Source organism: Dryobates pubescens, chromosome Z, assembly GCF_014839835.1.
Source record: "Dryobates pubescens isolate bDryPub1 chromosome Z, bDryPub1.pri, whole genome shotgun sequence".
NCBI lineage: Eukaryota > Metazoa > Chordata > Aves > Piciformes > Picidae > Dryobates > Dryobates pubescens.
In genome coordinates this window covers 36,325,179-36,353,107 of record NC_071657.1, presented here as the reverse complement: position 1 = coordinate 36,353,107, position 27,929 = coordinate 36,325,179, and the positions used below count along the sequence as shown (strand labels likewise).

At 42.1% G+C, this 27,929-nt stretch overlaps 1 protein-coding gene across 2 annotated transcripts; it reads right to left on the bottom strand.

The window, feature by feature from the left end:
• CZH5orf63 (chromosome Z C5orf63 homolog) lies at positions 1 to 16,698 on the bottom strand. Of its 2 annotated transcripts, XR_008463116.1 has the most exons (5): positions 16,640 to 16,698; positions 12,318 to 12,438; positions 5,309 to 5,365; positions 4,330 to 4,590; positions 1 to 147 (listed from the first exon to the last, which is right to left on the bottom strand). XR_008463116.1 is itself a non-coding variant. In XM_054178925.1 (4 exons), the coding sequence occupies exons 2-4, from the start codon at positions 12,432 to 12,434 to the stop codon at positions 4,411 to 4,413; spliced, it is 354 nt and encodes a 117-aa protein (XP_054034900.1). In that variant the 5' UTR covers positions 12,435 to 12,438; positions 16,640 to 16,698; the 3' UTR covers positions 4,058 to 4,410. The 2 variants fall into 2 exon arrangements, 1 of the variants encoding a protein (XP_054034900.1); XM_054178925.1 differs by lacking the exon at positions 1 to 147 and having other exon boundaries at positions 4,058 to 4,590.
• Positions 16,699 to 27,929: the final 11,231 nt, after the last annotated feature.

Below are 27,929 nucleotides of genomic sequence, written 5' to 3'. Positions count from 1 at the left end.
GTATTTTTTATTTATAGCTATTGGAAGATGACAGGACATTGTATATATGCTTTTTAATTGGTGAGAAATAGGAAATGTTCATGTTGCATTCAAGTTCTTCTTACCAGGGTAGTACATCATGTAGCTTTGCACTCCTGCCAACAGCCTCTGTCAAAAGAGTAAATTGCCAGTTTGCACTAAGTTGCATACCTCTCTACAGGTATATAATGAGCAGGGGCACATGCCTTCTCACTTTAAGGTTATACTTTTAATACATTTGATTAGAGAGATACATATGCTAGGAGTCTGCTGCACTTACTACTTTCAAAAAGAAGAAAAACCCCCTCAAATTTACTTACAATACATGCCTTCTTGGTTTTGGAAAATGAAGATAGCTGACCTAGTCATGACCCTACTCATGCTAACTCACCCAAACACTTGGTCAGTCTCCCTACATCAAAGGAAATGGAATGTGGTTAACTACTTGAGGTAGAATTCTGGTCCCATTGAGGTTAATACATTATATTGCCTATGGAATACAAATTCACATGACTATTTGTCATGGATTGAGATGAACCTGCTGCTGCTATTCACACCATACTGCAGTCATGCCAGCTTCAAAAATGAAAGTGCTAAATGGAGCAAAGTATTATGGGGCTTGAAGTTCAGACTGAAACATGGGAGGCTTCCTATTTGGGTTGCTGCTTCTGAGTTCTGGACTCTTAGGTGTTGGCTCGTTCAGCAAGCATGGTGGTGGAACAGGTGGGAGACAGGTAGCCAGCTTTGGTTGTCTGGTTTATGATGGTTTTTCCCTGTGTATTTCACAGCGCTTCTTCTGCAAATAGGCAAAGCTAAGGTAATTATGTATTGTACTATTAATTAGATTATTAGTTAAGGTAATTATGCATTGTGATTATGATATCTTATATTAAACTCTTACCTCTTTATCTCAACCCTGAGTTTCGTGTATTACTTTTCCCCTCACTTTTGTGTTGGGGGAGCAGGCAGGTTAGTCCTTGCACTAAGCCATTACACTATTTTTAGGAGTGATAATGGCATGGAAATGGAAGATAATGCTGAAACACCTGTCCATCTGATCTGCTGCTTGGAAGATGTGAACTTCAGTGTTCACACGTGAAGATAGTTATTGAATGCCTTATTATTGCACTGAGCAGAGCAACTGACATTGAAAGAGGAGGTAGCCTCTTAAGTTTTTGGTATTTTGTATTCCTGAGAGAAGGGAATAACATTATCAGCAACCTGCATGCAGCCTAGTTTTGTGATGAAAAACCTGCAGCAGCACTTATGGTCCAAAATGAACTGCAAGCCTCTCCTCATCAACCTATCCTGCCATTCTTTTACCTAGAACACAACAGTAGCAGTTTCTTCTTTGAGATGTGCCACCAACACTCTACATATGTGTCCAGTCAGAGGACAATACAGAAAGTGAGAATAGAGTTAAAATTGTGATATAGTAACATTTTCTCAAATACTGCTGGAAGGTTTTGGCAGTGTATCCCATGTCTGACCAAGTGCTGCTTGGAGAGGAGTGTCTGCAAGTGATCTTTCCATGTCATAGAACATTCATCCTGGAGTCCAGGCTAGCTGCTTGCATGTGGACTGACAATGACCTTTCTCACACATTTGAATCTGCTACTTGTGTTGACAAGGAAAACAGGACAGGTATGCACAGTGCAGGGTTGTGTGTGATTCTGCACCAGAAGAAGAGTTGTGAGGAACAACCAGCCTTTCTCTGTACATTATATGCAACTAGCACCCACATCCAGAACTAAACTAAATCCTCATCTAACTGATAAAGCCTGTGTCATAGACAAAAGCTACTAGAAAATATCTGTTATATTTAATTTTACAAAATAAAGGGGGTTGGAAATCTGGTACTGGCTATGAAGAAAAACTTTAATCTGAATAAATAATGAACATGAGATTCATTATCTCCTGTATGATGAAGAAGCTTGCTTTTAGCTTCCATATCTAAAGGAAACCTCATTAAAAATAAAGGCAAATTGCTCTCTAATGGTTATTCCAGCCTGTCAGTGGTGTATTTTGGGAAACAGGTAAATCCACATGACCTTGATAACTTTGAGATAATAATGCTGCATTTTCAGGAAAGCACTTATTCTTTGGTTGACAAGTGCTGTATAGCAGTTCTTATATTACAGCACCTCAACAAGGAAAAGCTTAGGCCCTCTAAAACCATCTCATATTATAGAAGGAAAGCAAATAGCACTTGTTTGCTGATACAGAGGTAATTCAGAACTATCCCTACGAGTCCATGGGACCAGATGGGATCCATCCTAGGGTGCTGAGAGAGCTGGCGGATGTGCTGGCCAAGCCACTCTCCATCATTTTTCAACAGACCTGGCTCACTGGAGAGGTCCCAGATGACTGGAAGCTGGCCAATGTGATGCCCATCCACAAGAAGAGCTAGAAGGAGGAACCAGGGAATTACAGACCTGTCTGCCTGACCTCAGTGCCAGGCACAATGATGGAACAGGTCATCTTGAGTGCAATCACACAGCACCTACAGTATGGCCAAGGGATCAGGCCCAGCCAGCACAGATTGAGGAAGGGCAGGTCCTGCCTCACCAACCTCATCTCCTCCTATGATCAGGTGACTGCCTGGTGGATGTGGGGCAGGCTGTGGATGTAGTCTACCTGGACTTCAGCAAGGCCTTTGACACCATCCCCCACAGCAAACTCCTGGCCAAGCTGTCAGCTTGTGGCTTGGACAGCAGCACTCTGAATAAACGGATGAGACACTTAGTGCCATGGTTTAGTTGATAACGTGGTGCTGGGTGATAGGTTAGACTTGATGGTCTCAAAGGTCTTTTCCAACCTGGTCTACTCTACTCTACTCTTTAGCAGTAACTTGTACACTTGGAAGTTTGACTGTACCACTGTGAACCACAGGCAAAGCTACGCTGCATCACACAATTCAAGAAGCCTTTTTTTCTCATGTTGGGGAGAGCATGAAACCTAATGCTTTGTTGGGTTACTCAACGTCAGTCACTTCTGAGAAGTTTCAGCTTGTATTTTTTTTAACTACTTCCTCAAATTACTTAACTCAGTTATTGCAAATCTCGTAAATTCATCCTTTTTGGTGCCGCTCTTTCTGCAGACCTCTTGAGGATAATGAAGTGCAACAAAATGGAAGTTTCTGAAATCCCATCAATTGCAGGATATGATTAGATGATGGCTAAACTTACCTTAGCTCTTTGCTATAAAATAGGTGCAGCTTTCCCCCCGGAAACTCTTTGAAACTTTCATATTCCTTCTTGAGTGGACTCAAGTTGCTGTAAAAAAGTTTTCTTACCCACTGCTGCCCAGAAAAATGTCAGCTTGTGGCATACATCAGATCTGGGTTACAAATGATCAGTCAAATTGCTAAAGACAGAGTAGGGTGGGGCCACATAGGAACTGCCCATTTTTACCATGGCAGATCAGCTGGCTTCTTAATGAACCATATTCCAACAGCTAAAGTCTGCAATGGTTTTCAGTTTGCTGTTCTGTCTGGATTCTACCCTCTGTGAAGACGTGTCTGTCAAATATCCCTGTTTAAATTCCAAGTGATGAGACTGAATACCACCATGGTAGAAAGAACAGAAATGCAGCAGGTAGAGATTGATTTCTGTGTTAAGCAGATCAAAACCGCCAACAACATTCTCCAGTCCACATGACAGACTATTCAATTTAGAATAGTTAGCTTTCCTTAATCAAATTTTCTTCTCCTCCTGGATGCATATTTAACTTGGGCATTCTGTTGCCTACCTCACATCCCTGTGTTGCCAGTAATGTACGAAACAGAACTGCATCAACACTGGGTGAAATGGTATGTTGCCACATGACAAATGGATGTGCTGTAGTGTTGCTGACAGAAGTGAAATATAGTTCCTGTCAGAACTCAATTTCCACAGAACTCTAGTCCATAGGACCAAAGACTGATACAGAGGCAATTCAGAGCTATTATTTAACAGTAACTTGTACACATGGAAGTTTGACTGCACCACCATGAACCACAGGCAATTATGCTGCACCACGCAATTCAAAAAGCCTTTTTTATTTATTTCATAATAACAAAGAAACATACTTCCCTGTTTGCTGCATTTGTAAAGATGGAGAAGCACTACAAAGCAGAAGACCATACATTAGCATGGGTTTTTTTAACAACAGAACTGGACACTAAGGGAGAACTCCTGTATCTTAACCTAGGACATTTTTTTAGACAATGGCACTTAAGACAACTCCCACTCTTGGGGAGTAACCCAAGTACCAAGCAGCTCAAAGCTTGCTGTAGTAGATTCAACAGACTTAAGTGCAACGTATGCTCACCCTGCTAAAAGAATTGAGTCTTCATGTGTTGGTAACACCATACAGTACTTTCAGATCCATACTAGAGCAGCTGCATTTTTTTCATTGGTTTCTGTCATTTTGCAACTCCACCTTCATAAGCTGATCCTCAAATTTTTCAATGTCTACTTGATGCTTCATTAAGAACTTCCCATTTAAATGAAAAACAGGTATGTCATATCTGTATTTATCATACCATGCTGAATTCTCTGGAAGGGTAATATCCACCTCCTGCAAAATAAACTGTGACAGAAAGTAAGTTAGTACCTACTGGGCACTGGAAAATAAATACCTGCTTGATTTTGAACAGTATTTTTTCCAGAAATGCAAGGCTGTTTTCTTGGTGATTTTGCATTTATTCTTCCATCTTGTAGGTAACTGCCCCTTTTGTGAGCATTAAACTTGGCTCCATGTCCAGTAAGGACTCTCTCCCTTGATACTCTGCAGAACCACCTTCCTGTAAGCACTAACACAACAAATAAGCATCTGGCAATACAACAGTTGCCTGATAGGCAGCAGAGTGCTACACCTATTGATGCTTCTGTTACTTTCTTCCTTCAATAAAGAGGTCAAAATCCAGTTGAAGAACAGCAAAAACTGTAATCATATATACAGTTCAAATAGTTGAAGCCCCACTAACATCATTCTCAAAGGACATTACCTGCCTCACAAAAGTTTCAAGCTGCTGCACCAGAAAACTCAGCAGTATCTACAAAAGCAGTGGTTTGAAAAACTGCTGTGACAAGGTGTATGTTGGTTTAGTTTTGATATTTGAGTAGTAGTCACAAAATGCTTTCGGAAAATGATTTTTACATACATCAGCGCTTAAACTGCCCTGAAAAGGTCACCCATGAAAGAATAACAGATGCACACAAATCCAAGCTATTTTCTTTTCCAAAAAAGAATTTTGATAAACTATTCTTTCTCTACACAAAATGTATACAGTATTGCAATACATTACCCTTCTCTTATATGGCTCAAGCACTTCTTTTGCTTCATCACACAGTGGGCATGGTTTCTAAAGGAAAACATTCAGACTGACTTAAAGCATACAGTAAAAGACACAGATCATTTGTGCTGTAAAGCAGCATACAGAGACTGGAGTGATCATTACTTAAAATAGAGGTTCCCTCCCCACATGGCACCCTGTGTCACTGCTTTCCAACTCTTTAGCAGTGCTGCATGCACGGAAAATAAGCTGTTCAGCCAGATAATTTAATTATTTCTCATTTGCTCTTATTTTTCTCATGGTGCAAATTAACACTTTTCAAGAGCCCTTCTAAAAGCTGATTCCAGGTCACGGTTTGGAAGGTCATACAAAAAACCCTTGGTCAGCAGCAATGAGTATTCAAAGCACTGCTGTGACCGTTTGATGCTGTGCCTTTAAGAAAGGGGCACACTGGCTAAATGTTTATAAAATATTTTGGTGTTCTAAACGAATTTCATTGGTAGGATTGTGGGAGGAGAGATTGGACCCAGGGGAGCTGGGAACTTTCTCTCAGTCTTCCTTTCTTCGCTGTCCCTTTCGGCTGGATCTGCTTCTGGGATTCTGGCCAACTAAGATAAGATACTAACTCCTGTGCATAGGCCTCCGTCTGCTGTACTAACTCCCCTTTCTTCTCGTCTTCTACCTCTTTGGGGGAGAAGGGAGGTAGGGGGGTGAAGGGGGCACAGGAGGAAGCCCCCTCTGTGGGGGGTCTGGTTTCTGGTTGAGTTCATTTGCTGTATATTCCTGTATATATTGTAAAATACCTGTATTTGTTGTGTTACATATAATCTGTTTCCTTGTAAAATATAATCTCATTTCTCCGACTGGGTTTAGCCGTGGTCTCTTTCTCAGTGGGGGAGGGAAAGCAGAGCCTTTCCTTTCAAACCACCACAACTGCCAACACCAGTTGAAAAGAACTGCAAATACCACCCTTGATAGAAGAGTTTTCCTTGACAGAAGAGGAATGAGGAAGTCACAGAAGTGTTTTCTAATATGTTTTGCAGGAAGTCACTGAAGTCCATTCAAATAGCAAAAGACATGGTTCAGATAAGCTGGCTGACCTTGCCTGAAAGAAATTAAGCATGATCCTCCACTCCGCAGAGCTGGTAGGACACTAACTTACAGCAGGGAGCACTGCAGACAGCTGCAGTGTTTTGACCTGTGATGGGGTCAAGGAAAACCTCTCAAGTTTTTTAACATTTCCTGCTCTTCCACCACTGTTACACCACTGGCTTTTGCTGATCATGCATCATGACCATTTGAGCAGTGCATACCTCAAGAAACGCCTCACATAAAGGTATGTTGTTTGACTGTTTGTAATAGAATCATAAAATCAGTCAGAAGGGACCACAAGGATCATCTAGTTCCAACCCCCCTGCCATGGGCAGGGACACCCCACACTAGATCAGGCTGGCCAGAGCCTCATCCAGCCTGGTCTTAAACACCTCCAGGGATGGGGCCCCAACCACCTCCCTGGACAACCCATTCCAGGGCTTCACCACTCTCACGGTGAAGAACTTCCTCCTCATGTCCAGCCTCAATCTCCCCACCTCCAGCTTCATTCCATTCCCCCTAGTCCTATCACTACCTGAGATCCTGAGAAGGCCCTCCCCAGCCTTCTTGTAGGCCCCCTTCAGATACTGGAAGGCCACAATTAGGTCACCTCAGAGCCTTCTCTTCTCCAGACTGAACAGCCCCAACTCTTTCAGTCTGTCCTCACGGAAGAGGTGCTCCAGCCCTCTGAGCATCCTCGTGGCCCTTCTCTGGACACATTCCAGCACATCCATATCCCTCTTGTAATAGGGGCTCCAGAACTGGATGCAGTACTCCAGGTGGGGTCTCACCAGAGCTGAATAGAGGGGGAGAATCACCTCCCTTGACCTGCTGGCCACACTTCTCTTGACGCAGCCCAGGATCTGATTGGCTTTCCAGGCTGCAAGTGCACACTGAGAGCTCCTGTTGAGCTTCTCGTCCACCAGCACCCTCAAGTCTCTCTCCTCAGGGCTGCTTTCCAGCCAGTCACTGCCCAGCCTGGATTTGTGCCTGGGGTTGCCTCGACCCAGATGCAGGACCCTGCACGTGGTCTTGTCGAACCTCATGAGGTTGGCTTGTGCCCACCTCTCCAGCCTGTCAAGGTCCCTCTGGATGCCATCCCTTCCCTCCAGCCTGTCTGCTGCACCACACAGCTTGCTGTCATCAGCAAACCTGCTGAGGGTGCACTCAATGCCACTGTCCATGTCACCAACCAAGATGTTGAACAAGACTGGTCCCAGGACTGATCCCTGAGGGACTCTGCTTGTCACTGGCCTCCACTGGGACATGGACCCATTGACAGCCACTCTTTGGGTGCGGCCATCAAGCCAGTTCTTTATCCATCTAGTGGTCCACCCATCAAACCCATGTGTCACCAGTTTGGCAACCAGGATGTGGTGCGGGACAGTGTCAAATGCCTTGCTCAGGTCCAATAGCATAATTTGGCATAAAATTCACATAGCAAAGTACACAGGTTAAGGTGATGCCTCTGTCCCTCTGGCATGAAATACTTCTCACAGATAGAAAAGACCTTCTTCTCCCCCTCCCTTTCCTAGGACTTGTTTAAACATGGAGTTAATATGAAACAGCTACTTCTTGTTTCCTGCATGTGAATTAATTTGGATAAAAGACTCCACTTTCAATTCACACCTAATCTAAATTGTCTTTCCCATACAGACAAATCCTTATGCTCTGAAAACCTATAGACAAGCCTGAGGTACTCAGTACCTTTTGCCTCAATCTTTAGTACTAAGTCCAGTTGTTTGCTATATACCCAGCCCCTGGAGCTGGAAAATAGGGATGTGAAGTAGAATGAAGACCCCCATGATCTCAAAGGAGATGGTTTACGACCTGCTGCACCATTTAGACATATGTAAGTCTGTGGGGCTGGATGGCTTACACTGGTCCATTGTTTACTGTTAGTCCTGGCTAACCAGGGAGGTCCCAGCTGACTGGAGATTGGCAAGTGTGACACTCATCTATAAAAGTGGCCAGAAAGAGAATCCAGGAAACTACACACTTGTCAGTCTGACCCTGGTGCTGGGGAAGGCCCACAGAGCACATCATTTTGAGTGCCATTACACAGCAACATGTAGGATATCCAGGTGATCAGGCCCACACAGCATAGGTTCATGATGGACAGGTCCTGCTTTATCAGCCTGATCTTCTGCAGCATGACCTGCTTAGTGGATGATGGAAATGCTATGGATATTGTTTACTTGGACTCTGGTAAAGCCTTTGACACTGTCTCCCACACCATCCTCCTAGAGAAAGTGGCTGCTCATGGCTTGGATAGGTGGACACTTCACTGGGTAAAAAACTGGCTGGATGACTGGACCCAAAGAGTGGTGGTGAGTGGAGTTAAATACAGTTGGCTGGTTACAAGTGGTGTTCCCCAGGGCTCACTACTGGGGCCTGCTCTCTTTGCTATCTTTATTGATGATCTGGATGAGGAAACTGAAGGCACTCTCAGAAAGTCTGCAGATTATACATACATAGAATAAACCAGGTTGGAAGAGACCTTCAAGGTCATCGCGTCCAACCCATCAACCAATCCAACACCGCCCAAGCAACTAACCCACAGCACCAAGTACCCCGTCAAGTCTTCTCCTAAAAACCTCCAGTGATGGCGACTCCACCACCTCCCCAGGCAGCCCATTCCAATGTGCAATCACTCTTTCTGTATAGAACTTTTTTCTAACATCCAGCCTGAACCTCCCCTGGCGCAGCCTGAGACTGTGTCCTCTTGTTCTGGTACTGCTTGCCTGGGAGAAGAGACCAACATCCGTCTGTCTACAACCTCCCTTCAGGTAGTTGTAGAGAGTAATAAGGTCACCCCTGAGTCTCCTCTTCTCCAGGCTAAGCAACCCCAGCTCCCTCAGCCTCTCCTCGTAGGGCTTATGTTCCAAACCCCTCACCAACTTTGTTGCTCTCCTCTGGACTCGTTCCAGCAAGTCAACATCCTTCCTAAACTGAGGGGCCCAGAACTGGACACAGTACTCGAGGTGCGGCCTAACCAGTGCAGTGTACAGGGGCAGAATGACCTCCCTGCTAAACTTGGAGGGAGTGTTGATCTGCCTGGGCACAAGAAGGCTCTACAGAGGGACCTAGACAGACTGGATTGATGGGCTGAGGAGAATTGTATGAGTTTAGCAAGGCCAAGCACTGGGTCCTAACAACCCCTAACAACGCTACAGGTTTGGGGACGAATGGCTGGAAAGCTATATTGGCAGAGAAAGATCTGTGGGTGTTCATCCATGGACTGCCACATATGAGCCAGCGGCATGCCCAGGTGGTCAAAAAGGCCAAGAGCATGCTGGTCTGTATTAGGGATACTTAGCACTGGTGATGTCACACCTTGAGAATTGTGTTCAGTTTTGGGGCCTTCACTACAAAAAAGGACATTGAAATGCTGAAGTGGATCCAGAGAGGGCAATAAAGCTGGTGAAGGGTCTGGAGAACAGGTCTTATGAGGAGCAGCTGAGGGAACTGCAGTTGTTTGTCTAACCTGGAGAGAAGGAGGCTGAATTGCTCTCTACACCTATTTGAAAGGAGGCTGTAGAAAGCTGGGTGCTGATCTGTTCTCCATAGTGCCAAGTGATAGGATGAGAGGAAACAGCCTCAAGTAACACCAGGAAAGGTGTCAATTGAATACTAGAGGAATTATAATTCTTCGTTATTCTTTCTATTCTTCACTGAATAGGTTACCAAACACTGGAATAGGCTCCCCCACAATGGTGGTTAAATCACCATCCCTGGAGGTGTTTAATGATGCACAGATGCAGTGCTCAGGGAGATGGTTTAGCAGCAGACTTGGCAGAGGTAGATATTGGACTCAATGGTCTTAAATGTCTTTTCCAACTGACACAATTCTATGATTATGAGATGCTAAAGATCAACAGTAGTGTGTGCTTGCTAGCTCTTGTTGCTTTTGGAGGGACTGATACATATGATACTGCTGATTGAAAGGAACCTCCCAGAATCCTGCACATGAGGTTCATAATGTGCCAGGCTCCTTACAGTTAGAGTAGGGTCCCCTAGGCATGTGGAGAGCTCTGTAACATCATTGTTTGTTGACTTTTAGCAAATAGTATATTTGCACTACTGCTTCAATGACAAACTTAAGTTCAGAATTCAAGTACTAATAAGACTGAGACTGGTTTAGCATAGAATCATATAATGGTTTGGGGTGGAAGGAACCTTTACGATCATCTAGTCCCAAGCAGGGATACTTTCCACAGACCAGGTTGCTCAAGGCCTCATCCAACCTGCTTTTGAACACCTCCAGGGAGGGGGGCATCCACATCCTCCCCAGGCAACCCGTTCCAGTGTCTCACCACCCTTACTGTAAAGAATTTATTTCTAATATCCGGTCTAAATCTACCCTCCTTAAGCTTCAATCCATTCACTCTCATCTTATCACTATACAAGCCCTTGTAAAAAGCCCTTTTCTAGCTTTCTTGTAGGCCCCCTTTAGGTACTGGAAGGCCATTATAAGCTCTCCATGGAGTCTTCTGTTCTCCAGGCTGAACAGACCCCACTCTTAGCCTGTCCCTGTAAACTATTTCAGCTAACTATAGATAATGAAGTATTTTGACTAACAGTGAACTCTGTTTAAACAGTCTACATCAGCACGTATTTTTTTCAGCAGAACAGTTCAGCAGTAGGCCTTTGCCACAATTTCACTTGCATTAATTTGTAATAGGGCTGCCTGGACAGAGTTGTCTTGGACAACCTCCTCCTTCAGCTATGTATTACGGTGGCAAAAGGGACTCCTACTGCTGAGGCAGTAAAAATCCTGTGCTGATAGTTAGACCTGTTAAGATAATATACATGGAAGGGACATCTTTACTTCTACAGACAACTGCCATTTATTCTGTAGACTTAAACTGCAGTTTTGCAGTCATTTTAAACTGTCTGGCTCCAAAGGAAGCAGACCCACTTCTTGTCATTCCTTCTTTTGCACTGGCATAAGCACTCAAACAGCTGCATAGCAGAGCTAGACAGGAGAACTGAGTTAATACTAAACCAAGATTATTTTCTTCTAATCTATAGCAGTTGCACAAATACTTGACTTGGCTTCAAATGAGCCTGTAGCCTGTGAGGGGAAAACCACTTGGCAGTGCCAGGCTCTATCAGTTTGAAGTGGCTGTAGAAGTCATAGTTATCTCCTGCCTCCTCCTCCTTTCTCCTTATTCTTAAAAATAGAAAGGAGGAAAAAAAATAATAAACTGAGAGTGCAGATTAGATTTATTTTAAAGTAGTCTGCATTTTTCAGTTAAAAACCATACTCAACAAAAGGCCACTTTAAAGAACTATCAATGCTGTTGGAAAACTTGATTTCATGTAGTATCTTACTAGTTAGAAATGTTAAGAAACAAAAATCATACGCAGAGCTTTTTTCCAATTATTAACCCACAGGTCAGGTCATTATTCCCTACCAATAAATCAAAAAGAGGGTAAAGAACAATCTGATTTTTCCTCGTGTGCTACCAACACTACTTGGATGCATTTTCAGTCTCACAGGTAGTGCAGCATGATTTAGGACATTCAGTAAACAAGAATGCATTCAATAAAGATGACTGCTTTGAGGAACCTACTTGGGCTGTTGATGCTTGCCCTGGGCAGATTATATATAACAACTCACCTTTGTTCTCTATTTCCACTGGCAGCTAGAGAAAGTTTTCAACTAGTACATGGTCCATAGCATCACTGAGACACAAGTATCTTGAAATCTTAATTTGTACACTGTAATTACTTAGTTGCTACAATGGCGGTAGGACTCTGCTGTAAAGCCTGGTGTAAAAACACGGCTTAAGTAAATTGCCCAACACTACAAAAACTTGAAGGGGATGAAAAGCTTGGACAAGCCATTCCGTCTGGGATTCACATGCATCAAAGTTGATAAATACACAGTCTTGCCTAGCTTTATTCTATAAATAACTTTTACCTTGGTGAATAAAGTCAACACCGGCTTATTTGTGCTGGTTGAACAGAGCTGTCTCCCAAGCGGATTGGATGAATGTCTTGCTAGTTGCAGTGTTCTGCTCAGAAGACAAAGCACCATAGTCCTGTTAAGGCAAAAAAACCTTTAACTGTTTAACTGCTTTGTGGCATGTTACAGTTCATGAAATTCAATGTTAAGATGTGATACTTCAATTGAAGATCTAAAATATGCACAATCAATCCACTTTCCCAGGATCTTTTAAGTTCATAGTATCAAGACATTAATCAGGAAAATGGTTTACTATATGGCAGGCCAAGAACATGGCACAGCTCAGAAAGTGTAGTTTTAAAAAAAATCCTGTGTTTTCTTGTTGCCTCTTTTAAAATGCTTAACACAAATACTGACATAAATGCACTGTGCTTTTTCAAATGCAAGTAACAATTGGATGATATTAACAAGATGAGAAGTGCTGTGCTTTGAACATCGGTTGTATTGCTGCAGTGCTTGACATGTTCTACTTACTCAAAATTATTCCATCAAAAAACTAATCTGTACCTAGTCAGAATATCAGTATAACACTTTCTGCAGTGAATAAAAAGCTGCATCCAAGATCTTGACTTATTTTACATGAAAAGGGAAAGTGGGTTTGGAAGTGTCATGAAATCACACAATATTTAAAACCCACTGCAAAGATAGGACAGAGTGGACATACTTCAAAACACCACTTGGTGTGAAGACACCGCAAATATTTCTATTGGTTTGCAGGGGACTGTGGCCCTGTCTAAATGTACCATGTAAGGGAATTTTCCTACAGACACTGAAACATCCAAAGGAGAATTGAAGTATGCTGTATTTGTCTTTGGAAGGCTTGTCCTTGGAGAAAGCACCCACCAGTTTTACTCAGTTCAAATACAACAACCCATAAAGGCCTGAATTACCTAGAAAGAGGTTCCTGTTTTGGGGAAGGAGGTAATTTGTACAGCAATCTAGAATAATGTGTGGATGTGTCAAACTGTGGCCCCAGCATACTTGGTCCTATGCAGGGAGTAGATTTGGGCCTGCCAAGCTGGATGCTTTCAAATGCCTTGCTTCTATAGGGCAGGTTTTATCTAAAGCACATTTATTCTACATAAAGTATTTTGCTTTATAAAAGCTTGCAGGTCTCTACATAACCTTGCCACTTGCTCCAAACAACAGGATTCAAAATACTAATCAAGAGGATTTAGCTTGGTAATATAAAAAACATGCAGATTGCCCATAGTCCTTCCTACAACAGCACATTCATTTATGAGAGATATTGATGGGTTTGTGATTTCTTTGGGATAGTTTAAAGAAATTTTGTTGAAGAGTGCTCTATTGGAGTCTTGCAGTCGCCTATGCATAATTACACTAATAACAAGAGCCACTGCTTGCTCCAAATTTGTGCCTTAATGGGACCTTTACAAGGCATCTTAAGACTGAAAGGTAAAAAGCAGAAACATAAGGGAGTGAGCACTACTGGCAGACGCGACACAACTTCAACAGCTTACATGGAGAACTAAGTCCCTTCTACATAAAGCCTAACTGCTTCTGTTCAGTTTCTTTTCAGGTATGACCTACCTGTAGTTCTAACTAACACACATAAGGTTAATCAACTTAAGTGTGACCAAAACTATGAGAGGCATGTTTTAGGACATTCAGTAAACAAGAGTGAATTCAATGAATCTGTCAGTACTAGGATCACATACTTTTGGTTTAAGTCAGACAGTTTAGCCATCATAACTGCTAAGGAAGAACAAACACTGCAATGGCATCTAAACTTAAAGCTACTTAACTGCTGTGTTTCTAAACAATAACTACAGGAAAAAGCAACAGAATAAATACAAAGAAAATGACAACCCTTTGAAAATTATAGCCTGTATTATCAAATTTCATATGCTATGAAATAATCAGCTACTTTTTTTTTAATCACATAAAGCTAAAGCTGTTTATAACAAAGTACTCTACAATGAACTGGCTTTCGGTTTACTGTTTAGTTTGGTATGGAATGGGTTCTTCATCTGTATGTGTCAGGCTTGATACCAGTAAGAGTCAGCTGCAGTGGTGTTCACTTGCTGTCACTGCAAAGTTGCAGGGGACCGGCACAACACACACTGCTACTGGTCACAGTCCTTGGCAGCTACTGCAGCTCTTTTACTTTGCCATGTGGAATTGCCTGGGATTTTACAGGATAAATACAAAAATAAGCTTGGAACTTTTTGGGAAAATGCAAATCAGTATGACAGTAAATAGCCTCAGTCATACTTTGAAATGTTTACATCCACATTAGTGGGTGTCTGGAATGGAAGTGCTTTTGGCATTAAAAAAAAAAAAAGTTGCCATCCTAACAAGCCAATTTTTGTGCCTTCAAAAAAAGGAAAATTCACCCAAATTGTTCTGTGAACAGCAGGATGGATAACGCCTAGAATCCCATGCATCTTACTGCTCTATATATACATGCATACATATATAATGTCTCTCCTTCACGCCCTTATACCTCCTTCTTTGATACCCACACCCACTGGTAAATTTGAGTCCAGTAGACTACTCCTAACAGAAGATCAACTGAAGAAGAGTAAGTAAGGCAGTATCAGTAACTAAGCTTCGAGATCTCACAAAAAGAAATAAGATAGCATCGTATCTTACTTCCTTACCCATTTTAAGAACACTATCTTTGGGATTCAGGAGCGTATCTTCATTGACTAGTACTACCAATGAAGCAAGTGTGTGCTGTTTCTAGATGAGCATAGGACTCAGTGAATGTTTATATAAATAACCAAAGGAAAACAGACTGCTGGCTGTCAATTTTTTTCACCTATGTAGAACAACAGTAAGGCCATACAGTGATGCCAGTTACAAAAGGAATCCAAGGACTAATCCTGATCTATAAAATCATCACAGAATCACAGGCTGGTTTAGATTGGAAGGGACCTTTAAAGGTAATCTAGTCCAACCTGCATCTGCAACTAGAGCAGGTTGCTCTGAGCCCCAAACAACCTGAGATGCAGTGGTTCCAGGGATGGGGCATCTACTACCTCTCTGGGCAACCTGGGACAGGGTGTCACCACAATCAAACCATCACTCCTTGTCCTGTCACAACACCTCCCATCTTTCTGATCACAGAATCATAGAATTGTTAGGGTTGGCTTATTCAAAACCAGCTATGGTCATCAAGGAATGTAAACTCACTGGCAGTCTGCTGTTGTCAGTTTGATTAGTCAACGCTCAATAAAATTCAGTGCCACAAGAGACCAAGGAGCATGAATGAATAGGGACACCCAATCCTGTAGCTGTTGAGTGCTCCCTAAGAGTTTCACCCCACTCTTGCAGACAATGCTTGTAAGAAAAAGGAAAAGTTTGCACTTCTTTTTGCAAATATATGGAACTCCAGAAGTCTTTAGGGAAGAACCAGGTTTTGAAATAATCTCAGAAACGTCACCATTAATACCACTTTTTCTTTAAAGAAAATCAATCAGTACAAATGTCTATACTTTTTCTCCTCCAAACCTCATTATTCTGAGTAATTGCCACAAGCCTATAGCACTGCATCCCAGGAAGGACTGAAAGCACAATTTCATACTAATGTGCAACAAATTTTGTTTAGTGATCCCTCCAGAAGTACCAATTCTAGGCTTTGGCCCACGGTCTATTTCAGGCAAAAATGAATTCTACAGGTTTCTGTGTAACAGCCATAAGGCCTTTTCTCAAGACTAAAGAACTTGCATATAGTCCATTAACACAATAGACCATTAACACACAGTGAACTAGTTTTAAAAGCCTGTTTTGAACATCTCCATCTGAAAACTTTTCCGTTAAATACTCCATTCCTCCTTAAGGGCTGGGGCGGAAGCGAAGTGGATAAAAGTGTATGGAGGGGACTTCCCATTATCCCCCATAATGAAAATGCCCTACGTCTTCTGAGGGTATTTTCTAAATCAGTAACGCCCTCTACAGAGAGAGAAGACTCAAAGCAAGCGAGCGCAACGCCCGCCACTGCCGGCTGTCCGGGGCTCCGCCAGCGGCGCGCCACCTACTCGACTCAGGGCCCCGCCACCCCGCCTCCCCCCGCCCGCCTTCCGCCCTCCAGGGCAGTGCTCTTCGCCGCGGTGCCGGCGGATGACTGAGACCCGGCCCACCACGCGGCCCGGGCGCCCTGCAATTGCCCCGCCAGCCACAGGGAGGCCCCACCGGGTGCCGCTCAGGTTCTACGGGTCCAGCCTGGCGGTCGACGTCACCCGGCATTAACCCGGCCGGGGACCCGCACGCTGGCCTAGTCTGGGGACAAGGTCCGAAGCGCAGAAACCCACCTGGCTGCGGCAGCCTGCCTCCTCCCGGCGGGTACGCGGCCTGGGCTTCCGGCAAGCTGGGAAAGACAAGGGGGCGGGCCTGACGCGGCAAGGCTGCGCAGCTTGGAGGGAGCAGCGCCCCCTGCTGGGCTTCCGGCCGTCTTCCCTCCTTCCCCTCCCTATCGCCGTTCTCCTCTCTTCTTCCCCTTCCTCGCGCTCTCCCTCTTTCCCTTCACCCCTCTCTTCCCCCCACCCCCTTCTCCCTCCCTTCCCCCTTCCCCCCTCCTTTCCTCCCTCCTTTCCCCTCTCCTCGCCCACCTCGCAATTCTGACCGGGTCGTATTCGACGCAGGTGGCAGGAGGCTCTCCCCGGGTTCTCCAAACTACCGCGGAGCCCATCCCTCTGCAGAGGTTCCTATTTTCCCCCCAGAGCAGCACTTTACAGGTCTTGCTGATGTGGGATGGTTGCCTTGCCTCCTACGGATGTCCTCCTTCGGGCCAGAGGAACCTCTGTTGCTGGCGCTTGCCGTCTATCCAGCAGCTGGGAGCTCAGCCAGAACTTGGCACCGTTTGTTTTTTTTCTGCTGGAGGGGGGTTTCTGGTTGCAGCCTCGACCAGCTCCCCGACCAGCACCCCTGTTTCTTTCACGCCCTGCTCTTCGTTGTGTATCAAAAAGCAGACAGCTGCCTCATGATCTTCTCCATGCCGGACGGCTGTAGTTGCAGGACCTCAAATTTGGCTGCCCACTCTGGCCGACACAGGTATACCTCTAGATATAATGAGGCACAGCTGCCCCTGGCCCCGTAGCCCCCAGTATTAGTGTATCATTAAAGCAAGAACAGTCACATCGTAATGAGTACACAGGGAGCATAAAAGATACGGGGGAAACACTGAGAAATTGTAGGCAGCACAGGCAGAAAGGCAGATTTTGCTAAACTAAGGACCAGTCTTGCAGTTCTTTTGGTCATGCTTCTCTATTAGCTTCAAATGGCGTAAGTGGACTTTAATTTACTTCCGTTTGACATTGCAGTAAGTTTATTGGAATAAAAGAAAGCAATGGACCCAGATTGTCTTCCTGATGGTATGTGTTTCAGTGTTAGACTTTCTGTTTCCCTGTGTGATGTGAAACATTGTTTTTTAAGTTTTCACATTTTAGCATTTAATGTAGGCAGTGAGCAGTCGTGACTAAGCGTAACACTGGCAAGACTACAGGCATCCGTTCTAAATATGATACTCTACCGTTTTCATTAACAGCTTGAAGCATTACATGATACATATGTTAACCAAATTAGGTACTATGAAACTGGGATCAAATAAGAATATTTTGAAGTATATTGATAAAACAAATTTTAAATAGGCTCAGTTTAACACAACAGGATTCAATAAAAGTAGAAAAGATATTAATTTAAACAAGTTATCAAGCTGACAGTCCCCAGGAAGACTCTTTTCTTGCTGAAACGAAATACCAGATTCTTGTCCGAAACACAGCTTTTTGTCGCTTCCATTGTCACAGGTCACAGGAGAGGGCCCCTAAGTAAAGGAATATGTAGTGTGTCCTTTTCACCTGATGCAGTATGACTACTGTACAGTGTTTGTCAACTGTGTTCATTTTCCTTTCTGCAGAAAAGTCTTTTAAATAAAAAAACCCCAAGTGTTCAGTGCTGGGGAATGAAAGCTGTATGCTCATGTTCTTTTAGTTACTGTCTGTCAACATTTTGGTTGTGCTTTTATAGTTGTTCCTAGGCTGCAAGCGGGAGACAAATCTTCTGGAATATAGACTCAAGACAGCTTCTGCTTTTCATCTGTGCTTTGAGAAGTACAACAGCCTGTAGTGGGAAGGCCCTCCTGGAGACAAGCCCTGCCCTGCTGCCATGACATACCTAGTTAACTAGCAGACTAAACTAACATAAGGATTAGTCAGCTTTAGATCCTGGTGACTCATTTTCAGCCACAATCTTAATTCCAGAGTTGTAGTGCTGGCAGCTGACACTGGCTGCTCATATTTATGTGAGACTCAGAAAATCCAGTATTAGACTTCGGTGTTTGACATAAGATTATGCTGGACCTGCCAGGCCTCACACATGGGAATTGCTGAAGTGGCTGCAATTTAGCTTTTAATTTCTGAGAATAGGTAGGAGGAAGATAATGAGGTTGAAAAGCAGGGGTAATTAAAGAGATAAGCATGTTCTTGACGTCTCAGGTTCCACATCAGCTTTATCCCTCTCAGTCCAAAATTAGTCTAGCCTGCTTTGGGATCTGTGTCACTGATTTCCAAGGGAATATAAAGGCGATAGGCACAACATACAAAATGATAAGTTTATTCAAACACAGTTGCTGCTAAAGCCAACTATTTCTCTGGATGTGTTTCTTTCCTAATTTCAGTGTGGCTGTCATGTTCAATTATTAGCCGAACCACTAAGCGGGCTTGCCAATGTAACTGCTCAGAATGGCATTAGCTTGATTGTGTGTTATTTGCAAGAGACAAATATTTTTCAAGAGCTTTCAGTCTTAAATTGTCACTTGTATTTATTTTTCTCTGTGTTTCCATGTATCTGATGTGGGATGTTTATAATTTGGGATAATTTTTTTTTTTTTATTTAAAATTTTTATAATACTAACTCCTGAAGAGAGAATTTATTGTTTAGAGTATTTGGTGACTATTTTTGTTTTGCAAGTTTCTGGTACACCATTGTGGATAGTTCAGCATAAAATTACTTTGGTTTTAAATGTTCCTTATGTAATTAATCTTTGTTAGTGTACATAGCAATTGGAAAAGAAAAATATTACTGATGCATAAAGAATTATTACCTTAAAACATGCATCTCTATGTGCTTAGGAGTGAGATGGATTGCTGAAAAGTTTGCTACTTAAAAATATGTTCTGAGATCTGAAGGAACTGCAACTCCACCCTACTTTTCATTCTGGCACATAAAATGGCTTTAAATATTAAGAGCTGTTATGAGTCAAAGGTTAAATTTGCTGCGTACACATCTGTCTGTGGTGCACAGATCTTCCTATCTTTTTCTGCATGTATTGTAAATAACATGTGGACACGCTTCCACAATTTTGGACTAAAAAGGACACATGTAGTGATGGATTGCTGTTCCAAATGGCACTCAATCATTTTCCAGGTTTCTGTTTTATTTTATTCCCCTGGTATTTTGACTTAATGTATGTCTTCAAGATTTTTTTTATCTGATACATATCACTATATGCTTTTCATTATCTTCAATGGTTTCTTTTATTTGGACAGTTAATAAATCTGTAGTTTAAATGCAGCCTAACACATATGAAAGATTAATTGTCCCCTTCTTCAAAAAATAACCGCAGTACTAATAAAGATGCCATGCAGCTATTATAGGGGCCTCCAGATCATGATCCTTAGGAGCAGATGGGTGTGCTCTCACTCTTCTATTTATTCTTAGAAAGGCTAAACAATCCAACATCCTCTCCTCAAGACTTTCAACACTTAATTTGTGAATACATCACTCAGTCTTGCAGGCACCATGGAACTGTGACTAAGGGCCCACCCCACCCATGATTCCCCTATGTGAGGCTGCTGGGTTACAGTGACGGTATTAAGCTAAGCTGTTGGGTTTATGCCCTTCAGTATAATGCAGTGCAGTTAAATGTGATGTTCCTATGATGCCTTCATAGATGAGGATTCCAAGTTTGTGTAACTTTCTGTGTAATGAAAAATTAGTTGAGCTGTATTGCTCTTCATTGTCTAGACATCTCAAGGATTTGATTCAGCAGCAACAAAACTCAGTTATGCTGTGCTGTGTGGATCACTGAGTGAATTAGATCTCAAACTGTATTCATAGCTAAACTTCTGAGGATCAACCTGGCCTGTAGAGCAGTACAGCCCTGCTACTAGATAGACACATGATGGGCTAACTTATGCCTTGGGTGTTACTGTAATTATGATTCTGTGACAGAAATGTTGTAAGGTGGCCATGATAATGACACTTGGCTATTCCTACTGATAGAAAGCTTCTCATTGTGCTTTTCCTGCTGCCCTTGGATCTGTCTATCTAAATAGCCAGAAAGGATGGCAGCTTTAACTCATTAGCATTGTCCAGTCAAAGCAGTTCTGTGATAATTTGTGCACACATGCTACCACAGATGAGCTTTTTCTTTTATTCCTCACCAATGCATCAAAATCTCCTTTCTCTCTGGCTAAATTTAACAGTATTCTTTTGACACCATTAAGTACTTTCTTTGAACTGTTAAACTGGAGATCCTACAACATGAAAAGATCACATGCATACACTCAGAGTAGGTATTTTTTCTTTCCCACCTAAAAGGCAAGATTTTATCTACAAATAAGATTCAGCAAGACTATTTTTCAGTAGGCATAAGGGAGAATGGGAGAAAGAATTTGTTGTTTTCTACTCCTGCAGCACTGGGTTCTTCAACTCTGATCAGCTTGTGTGTTTGTGCATATCTGCATGTGGTAACAGGCTGAAAATGGTTAAAGCAGTGAGAGTCCCATAGTATTCATGTCTTTCTTTCTCAAACCCTTGTTTTTTGCTGAGTGATCAAATCCTCAAACATAGATTCAGCTATTGTTTTAAACTGAACATTTGTGTATTCTGGACCACTACCTGGTGTCCAAATGAAAATATAGGAGCCCTCCTTCCTTCCTTCCTTCCTTCCTTCCTTCCTTCCTTCCTTCCTTCCTTCCTTCCTTCCTTCCTTCCTTCCTTCCTTCCTTCCTTCCTTCCTTCCTTCCTTCCTTCCTTCCTTCCTTCCTTCCTTCCTTCCTTCCTTCCTTCCTTCCTTCCTTCCTTCCTTCCTTCCTTCCTTCCTTCCTTCCTTCCTTCCTTCCTTCCTTCCTTCCTTCCTTCCTTCCTTCCTTCCTTCCTTCCTTCCTTTCTTTCTTTCTTTTTCTTTCTTTTCTTTCTTTCTTTCTCCCTCTCTTTCTCTCTTTCTCTTTCTTTCTTCCTTTCTTTCTTCCTTTCTTTCTTTCTTCCTTTCTCTTTCTTGTCAATTGGTGCATCAACTGTTCATACAAGTTCTTATTTTCCATGGTTTTCTTCCACTTTCTGCAGTTGTTGTACCATATTCAAGGGGAAGAAAAAAAAAAAAAAAGACAAAAAAGACCATGCTGTCAAGCAGCCTGTAGCTTCAAGAAATGTGGCTATCTTCTCGGTGCATCTGTATGCTGCTAAACAGCTGGAATGTGACTGCATACCTCCCTGGACAACCCATTCCAGGGCCTCACCACTCTCATGATGAAGAACTTCCTCCTCAAGTCCAGCCTGAATCTCCCCACCTCCAGCTTCATTCCATTCCCCCTAGTCCTATCACTACCTGATACCCTGAGAAGTCCCTCCCCAGCCTTCTTGTAGGCCCCCTTCAGATACTGGAAGGCCACAATTAGGTCACCTCGGAGCCTTCTCTTCTCCAGACTGAACAGCCCCAACTCCTTCAATCTGTCCTCATAGGAGAGGTGCTCCAGCCCTGTGATCATCCTCGTGGCCCTTCTCTGGACATGTTCCAGCACATCCATATCCCTCTAACAGTCCTACTGTGCAAAGGACAAGCTAGCTTTAACTGAGCAGTACAGTCAGAAAGTTATAAAAGAAAATGCTTAACTCTTAATTTGGCTTCAGTGGGGCTGTGCAGATACTGATTTTGTGCATCAGCTCCTACTAGGAGCTCCATCACAGTTTCCTCATGGGAAATGTCTTCCTCTCTTGATTTACCTATTTTATTAATCTCTTAGACATGCTTAATCCTTTGGGTGCAATTTTGGTTATGTTTGAAGAACTCCAGTTCTATTTTCTATCTTCCTGTTAACTAGTGAAAAGTAGTATCTTGGGAAAAGAGTGTTAAGTACGGACATGATGATTTCATGCTGCTGTACATTATTTTTAATTCATATTTGGGTGCTAAGGGTAGTGCATGACTGATTAGGTGGTCACTGCAATACTGACCAAAGAAACAAAATAACAGATGAAGTAACAAGTCTGGATTTGGGATGACCACCACAGAATCACAGAATTATTGAGGCTGGAATAGACCTTTCAAGGAAGTTCAGTTTTTATCTGGAAGCTGTGATGTTAAATTCCTTTGGTTTTAGTTAAGTAGGGTGCCTGGCAGGATACAAAACTGAGCCTCAAGTCTTTGTATATAATTATCTGTTCAAGGACTTCCAATTTGTCAGAGGAGAACAATACATCAGAATTCAAAGCATGTAACAAGCATAGAACTAATCCTTTAAAAATATACCTATGACCCTTTGGCCATGCAGAATAAATCCCTGAAGACTTTGAAACAAGCAATCCAATTTTGCAGGTGTAATATTTTACTTCAATTAACAGTTATTGACTGTAATGTGCTTCCAAATGTTTCTCATATTTGCCAGGTTTCCATAAAGCCACAAAGTTTTAAGTACTTTTAAATTTAATCATAATTACATTGCACTAGCAAGGAAAAGGAATGACAGCAGACTTGCAGACTTTTGTTTTTATTGTTGTTAATTAGCATGGTCTGGAAAGCTGGACAATTAAATACTTGGCAATGAAGTAATCTTGGCAACGAAACTATCATTTTTAGTCCTTAAAATCACATTATCCTTAAAATCACTTTTATTTATATTTGTGGAAAATATCAGAAACAAACTACACTGTTTCAAACTAAGATGCAAGGTCTCTGTCTGAAGAATTCATTCTAAACAACAAAGTTTACTTATAGTTCCACAAATAGTACTCTGACACTGCTTATTAGAGAAAAGATGGTACTGTGCTGATTTAGTCTTCTGCTCACATTAAACCACTTGCATGGTAGTGTAAGGAATTTCTTTAAATGGGAACTTCAGAGAGATTAAACATTTTTCCTATTGCAACTTGCAGGACCTACTAACTTCAATTTCAGAATTTATACAGTACTTTTACTTTTTTTTTTTTTAATATGTCAGATCTACTCAAAGGTTATTCTGTAGTGCAGATAATCTAGTGAAAAGTATTTTCACAATAATCTGTTCCTAAGACATATATTAATTGTATACTTGACTCCCTATAGGCAATGTAACAGAAGTTTGTAGCTGCCTGACAGCTGTTGAAGTTTTCCTTTCATGTTGAGCTTTCTCACCCTGACATTTGATCATTTGTGTCCTTGACAAAAAATGGCAAGTAGCCTAAGCAGAAGTGAAAGTTTAAGTGCATTTACAAACTTCGTGTACTCTCCAATTCTTATTTGTTTTGAATTTGTTGTGTAGAAAGATATACCTAAAAATGTTTTGACATCATAAGACTTAAACATAAATTCAGGACAACAGATTAGTGAATTTTACTTTAATCTCAAGTTTCCTGCAATCTTTTCTTTCAAACAGAGTCTCTGGAAATTGCATTGACTGCAATAACTCATGTCAATAATGAAATGGTGTGAACATGCAATGTCCAACAGGTTATTATTTTTTGGATAATCATTAGTAGTAACACTCTAACATTTACCTAATTGGTTTGGATGTCTGTTTAACTCTGCAGTATGATACTGGTGATACTGCAATATACTGCATGCAGTCCAAGCACAGTGTTTCTCAATGATATCTATGTTTGGTTGTTCAAATAGGTGAGAATTTTGTGAAGGAGATGATTATGTATTTATATAGGAAAGAATGCAAGACTGAAATAATTTTATCAATATAAGCATACTTCAGTATTTCTGCTGGTGTTTACCACCAATAATACCAAATATACAATATTCCAAATCCTATGGTCTTGGTATATTTTAAACTAGCTAGTCTCGCTCTGCTGCCCTCAATAACTTCTTCCTAGCAGCTAATCTGGAAATAAATATTGCAGTGTTCGACCCACAATACAGTTAGTTGATGTGTGATTTTTTTCATTTAGCTTTGCTCTTGCTTTCGCATTGCCATGAGGAGGTGTTGGTATTGACTAGACCCCATTCACGTATAAGAACCTCAGAGAAAGGTGTGAGGTCGGCTCCAGTTCTTAGCTGGGAACTAAGATGAGAAACATAGCAACAGAAATCAGTAAATCAAAAAAGTTTAGGTCCTACAGTGACCTAAGTAGGACAGTCTTCTGTTTGCCATGTTTCTACAGGAGTTGATGGAGGAGCAAAGACACTCTCAGCAAGGCAGCTACTAAAAACCTGAGCAATCTGTTATTGTGAGTTATGATGACAAGCTATTACAAAGTAGGGATACATATTAGCCATCACTTCAGCACTTTGGGTTTACTACAAGAAGAAACTGTGAAGCATTATGATTTCCTTAACAAGTGTGACCTTTTTAGGCTGTGCCTTTAAGAAAGGGACAGTTGCTGGAACACTCTGGCTGAATGTTTTGGTGAAGACAATGAAAACATGATATTCTAAACGAATTTCATTGGTAGATTGGTAGAATGCAACTTTAAGTTTTAGTTCTGTTTGAGTCTCAGTTAGTTCTGTCAGTTCTGCCTGTCTGCTTCTGTCTGCTTCTGGGCAACAGCTGCAGGAGTTAACCTTGAAAAACAGATAAGAAAAAACTAATCCTTGCATACACTTTGAGGTAACAGAATTTTCCTCCTTAATAACTACCTTTTCTCTCTAACCCTTTTTGGGAAAAAAGGGAGGTAGGGGGAGAGAGGGGGTACAGGGGGGAACCCTCCTCCTGGCTGGAGGAGGCAGTTTGGTTCTGTATTACTTTCTTTGCTGTATATTTCTGTATATATTGTAAATACTGTATATTGTGTATATATTCACTGCACCTCATCTTGCTTGTAAATATAGCTCATATCCATTTTCCTTCTCCGACTGAGTTAGCTGTGGTTTCTTTGTGTGTGTGTGAGAACTGAACTTTCTCTCACCACCACAACAAGGTATGTGCAATTCTCCTTGCAAAGCAAATGAACGAATAATTTCTACTGATCAAGGAGAGCTGACCTCTGCTAAGGTCATTTCATTACTAATTTTTAAATCAATCAGGGCAAACCAGGTTTTCTTAAAGAAAGAGCTCTTGGACTACTTAAACTCATACACATCACAAGTGCAGAGGGATAACTCCTAGAAGGGATTTGCAGCCAAAGAATGAAACAGATTTTAAATTAAGGAGAAGTCTGTGCATAATACTGTAGCAGGTGGAGCACTGTGATCTCAAGGGATCAACTCCAAAATATTATGAGCCTGTCTAAATACAGTACAAACTAATTACACCAGAGACTAAAGCATCTCATCAGAATTTTGTGTGATGATGGAGTTTGTCAGGCTCTATCTCTGCATTGTACTCCTTTCTGTTTTCTGTTCATGTTGGATTTCAGTCTTTGTTTTAACCAGTTTGGTTGTAACACACTCTTCAGGAAGAGTCATCAGGATGCAAAATCATTCTTTGGTTCTTCTAGCTGCATTTCCAGGAATCATTAAAACTTTTCCTATTGTCCTAACTTTATTGGGCAAGTAAAATGCAGAAAATGTTGGTTGTTGACAGTGAGACTTAGAGGCACCCTGTGGCTTGTGCTCGGCTCTGCAGTGCAACACTTAAGAGTCCTACAGTCCTCAAATCTCCCAGATCGAATTCTTGTGATGCAGGCTGGTTACTAGTATAATGCACATGAAAATAAGTGATTTACTTTAGCTCATGAAAGATCGAGGGTTTTGTTTACAAACCCTGATTTTCTGCATATGAGATAAAGTCTGTTTGGGGGAAGAGTATGATTCCATCATTGAAAAGTTAATAAAACACAACAGTACTAGAAATGAGCTCACTGCTAAATTGTAAATACAACCAATTTATTATAAAATAATGGCAAAACAGTGCTGGGTGCACAGAAGATTCACTAGAGGCACGCCATGACAACATGAGTTGAGCTTCTATAGATGTCAAACATACATGTCTCCACAAATCCCTTTACAGTTCCCAAGCATGCTCCCATCCGCCTGCATCAGGGCTGGGACAAAGGTTTGCATTCTTGACCCGGCCAGTCTTCAGACATCTCGATGCCTCACCTTTCTCTCCCAATGCACATCCCACACAACACAGACTAACAACACTCCAATCAGCTTAAAGATCGAACCCCATGGTCCCCAGCAATTCCTCTTGTGAAACACAAATAGTACAATTTCTTACAACAGTTTCACTATTTTTTGTCTACTCTCTTTTTTGTTATTCACAGAAGGCTATGAAGCCAGCTGTGAAATCATATACCGTCATGTGTATTTCCAACAACATGGATTATTGTTAATCTAATTGACCTGGATGTCAATAGGGCGTCACATGGGGCTTTGCCAACCTAGTCTCTTGAAATTTAGATACCTAATATGCATTTTTTCAGTTAGGTTGTAAAATAAGGGCTCTGATAGCTATTTCTGGAGGCCCTGTGTACCCCTTTTTCTGCTAGTGCAAAAAACTGAACAGTAAGACAATTTAACAATGATATGAACAGGGTCCTGCACCTAAGGAAGAATAACCTCATGTATCAGTACAGGGTAGAGGTTAACTGTCTGGAAAGCAGCCCTGTGAAGCAAGACCTGGGAGGCCTGGTGAACGTGTTAACCGCTAGCCAGGAGCATGCTCTATTGGCCAGGAAGTGCAATAGTATCCTGGGGTGCATTAAGAAGAGTGTAATACCCAGCAGGTTAAGGGGGATTCTCCTCCTCCTTTTCTCTGCACTAGTGAGGCCACACCTGGACTACAGTGTCCAGTTTTGGGCTCCCCAGTTCAAGAGAGAGAAGGAACTATTGGCGAGTGTCGAACAGAGTGCTACAAAGATGATTATGCGACTGCAGCATCTCTCTTATGAGGAGGGGCTGAGAAACACGGTCCTGTTTACCCTGAAGACTGAGAGGGGAATTATCAGTGCTTATCAGTGCATGCGGCTCTGGGCAACCTGATCTAGTGGAAAGTATCCCTGCCCATGGCAGGGGGTTGGAACTTGAGGTCCCTTTCAACCTTGACAATTCTGTGATTATCAATACTTAAAGGGGAGGTGTTACGAGAATGGGACTGGGCACTTTTTACTGATGCCCAGTGACAGGATTAGGAGACTAAATTAACGAGGTGGGAATTATAAAAATATAGTTATCTTTATTTTCCCCAAAACCCTGCCCCAAATTATGTACAAAACTGGTTTAATTTTATTTACAGGTTCTATTTGGTCGGGAATTCTACAAGGATGCTTATGGGCAATTTTAGTACCATTTAGAGAATTCAGAAAATGGAAAAAGCTAAGCCACAAAGTAGCTTTACCCCACTTATAAAGTTAGGACTCTAGGGAAAAGCCAAGAGTGCCGAATTTGACTCACAAGAACGGAGTAGGAATTTAGAGAGAGTGCCTGGATCTCTCCGTGGCGGCAGCCTCCAGAACTGC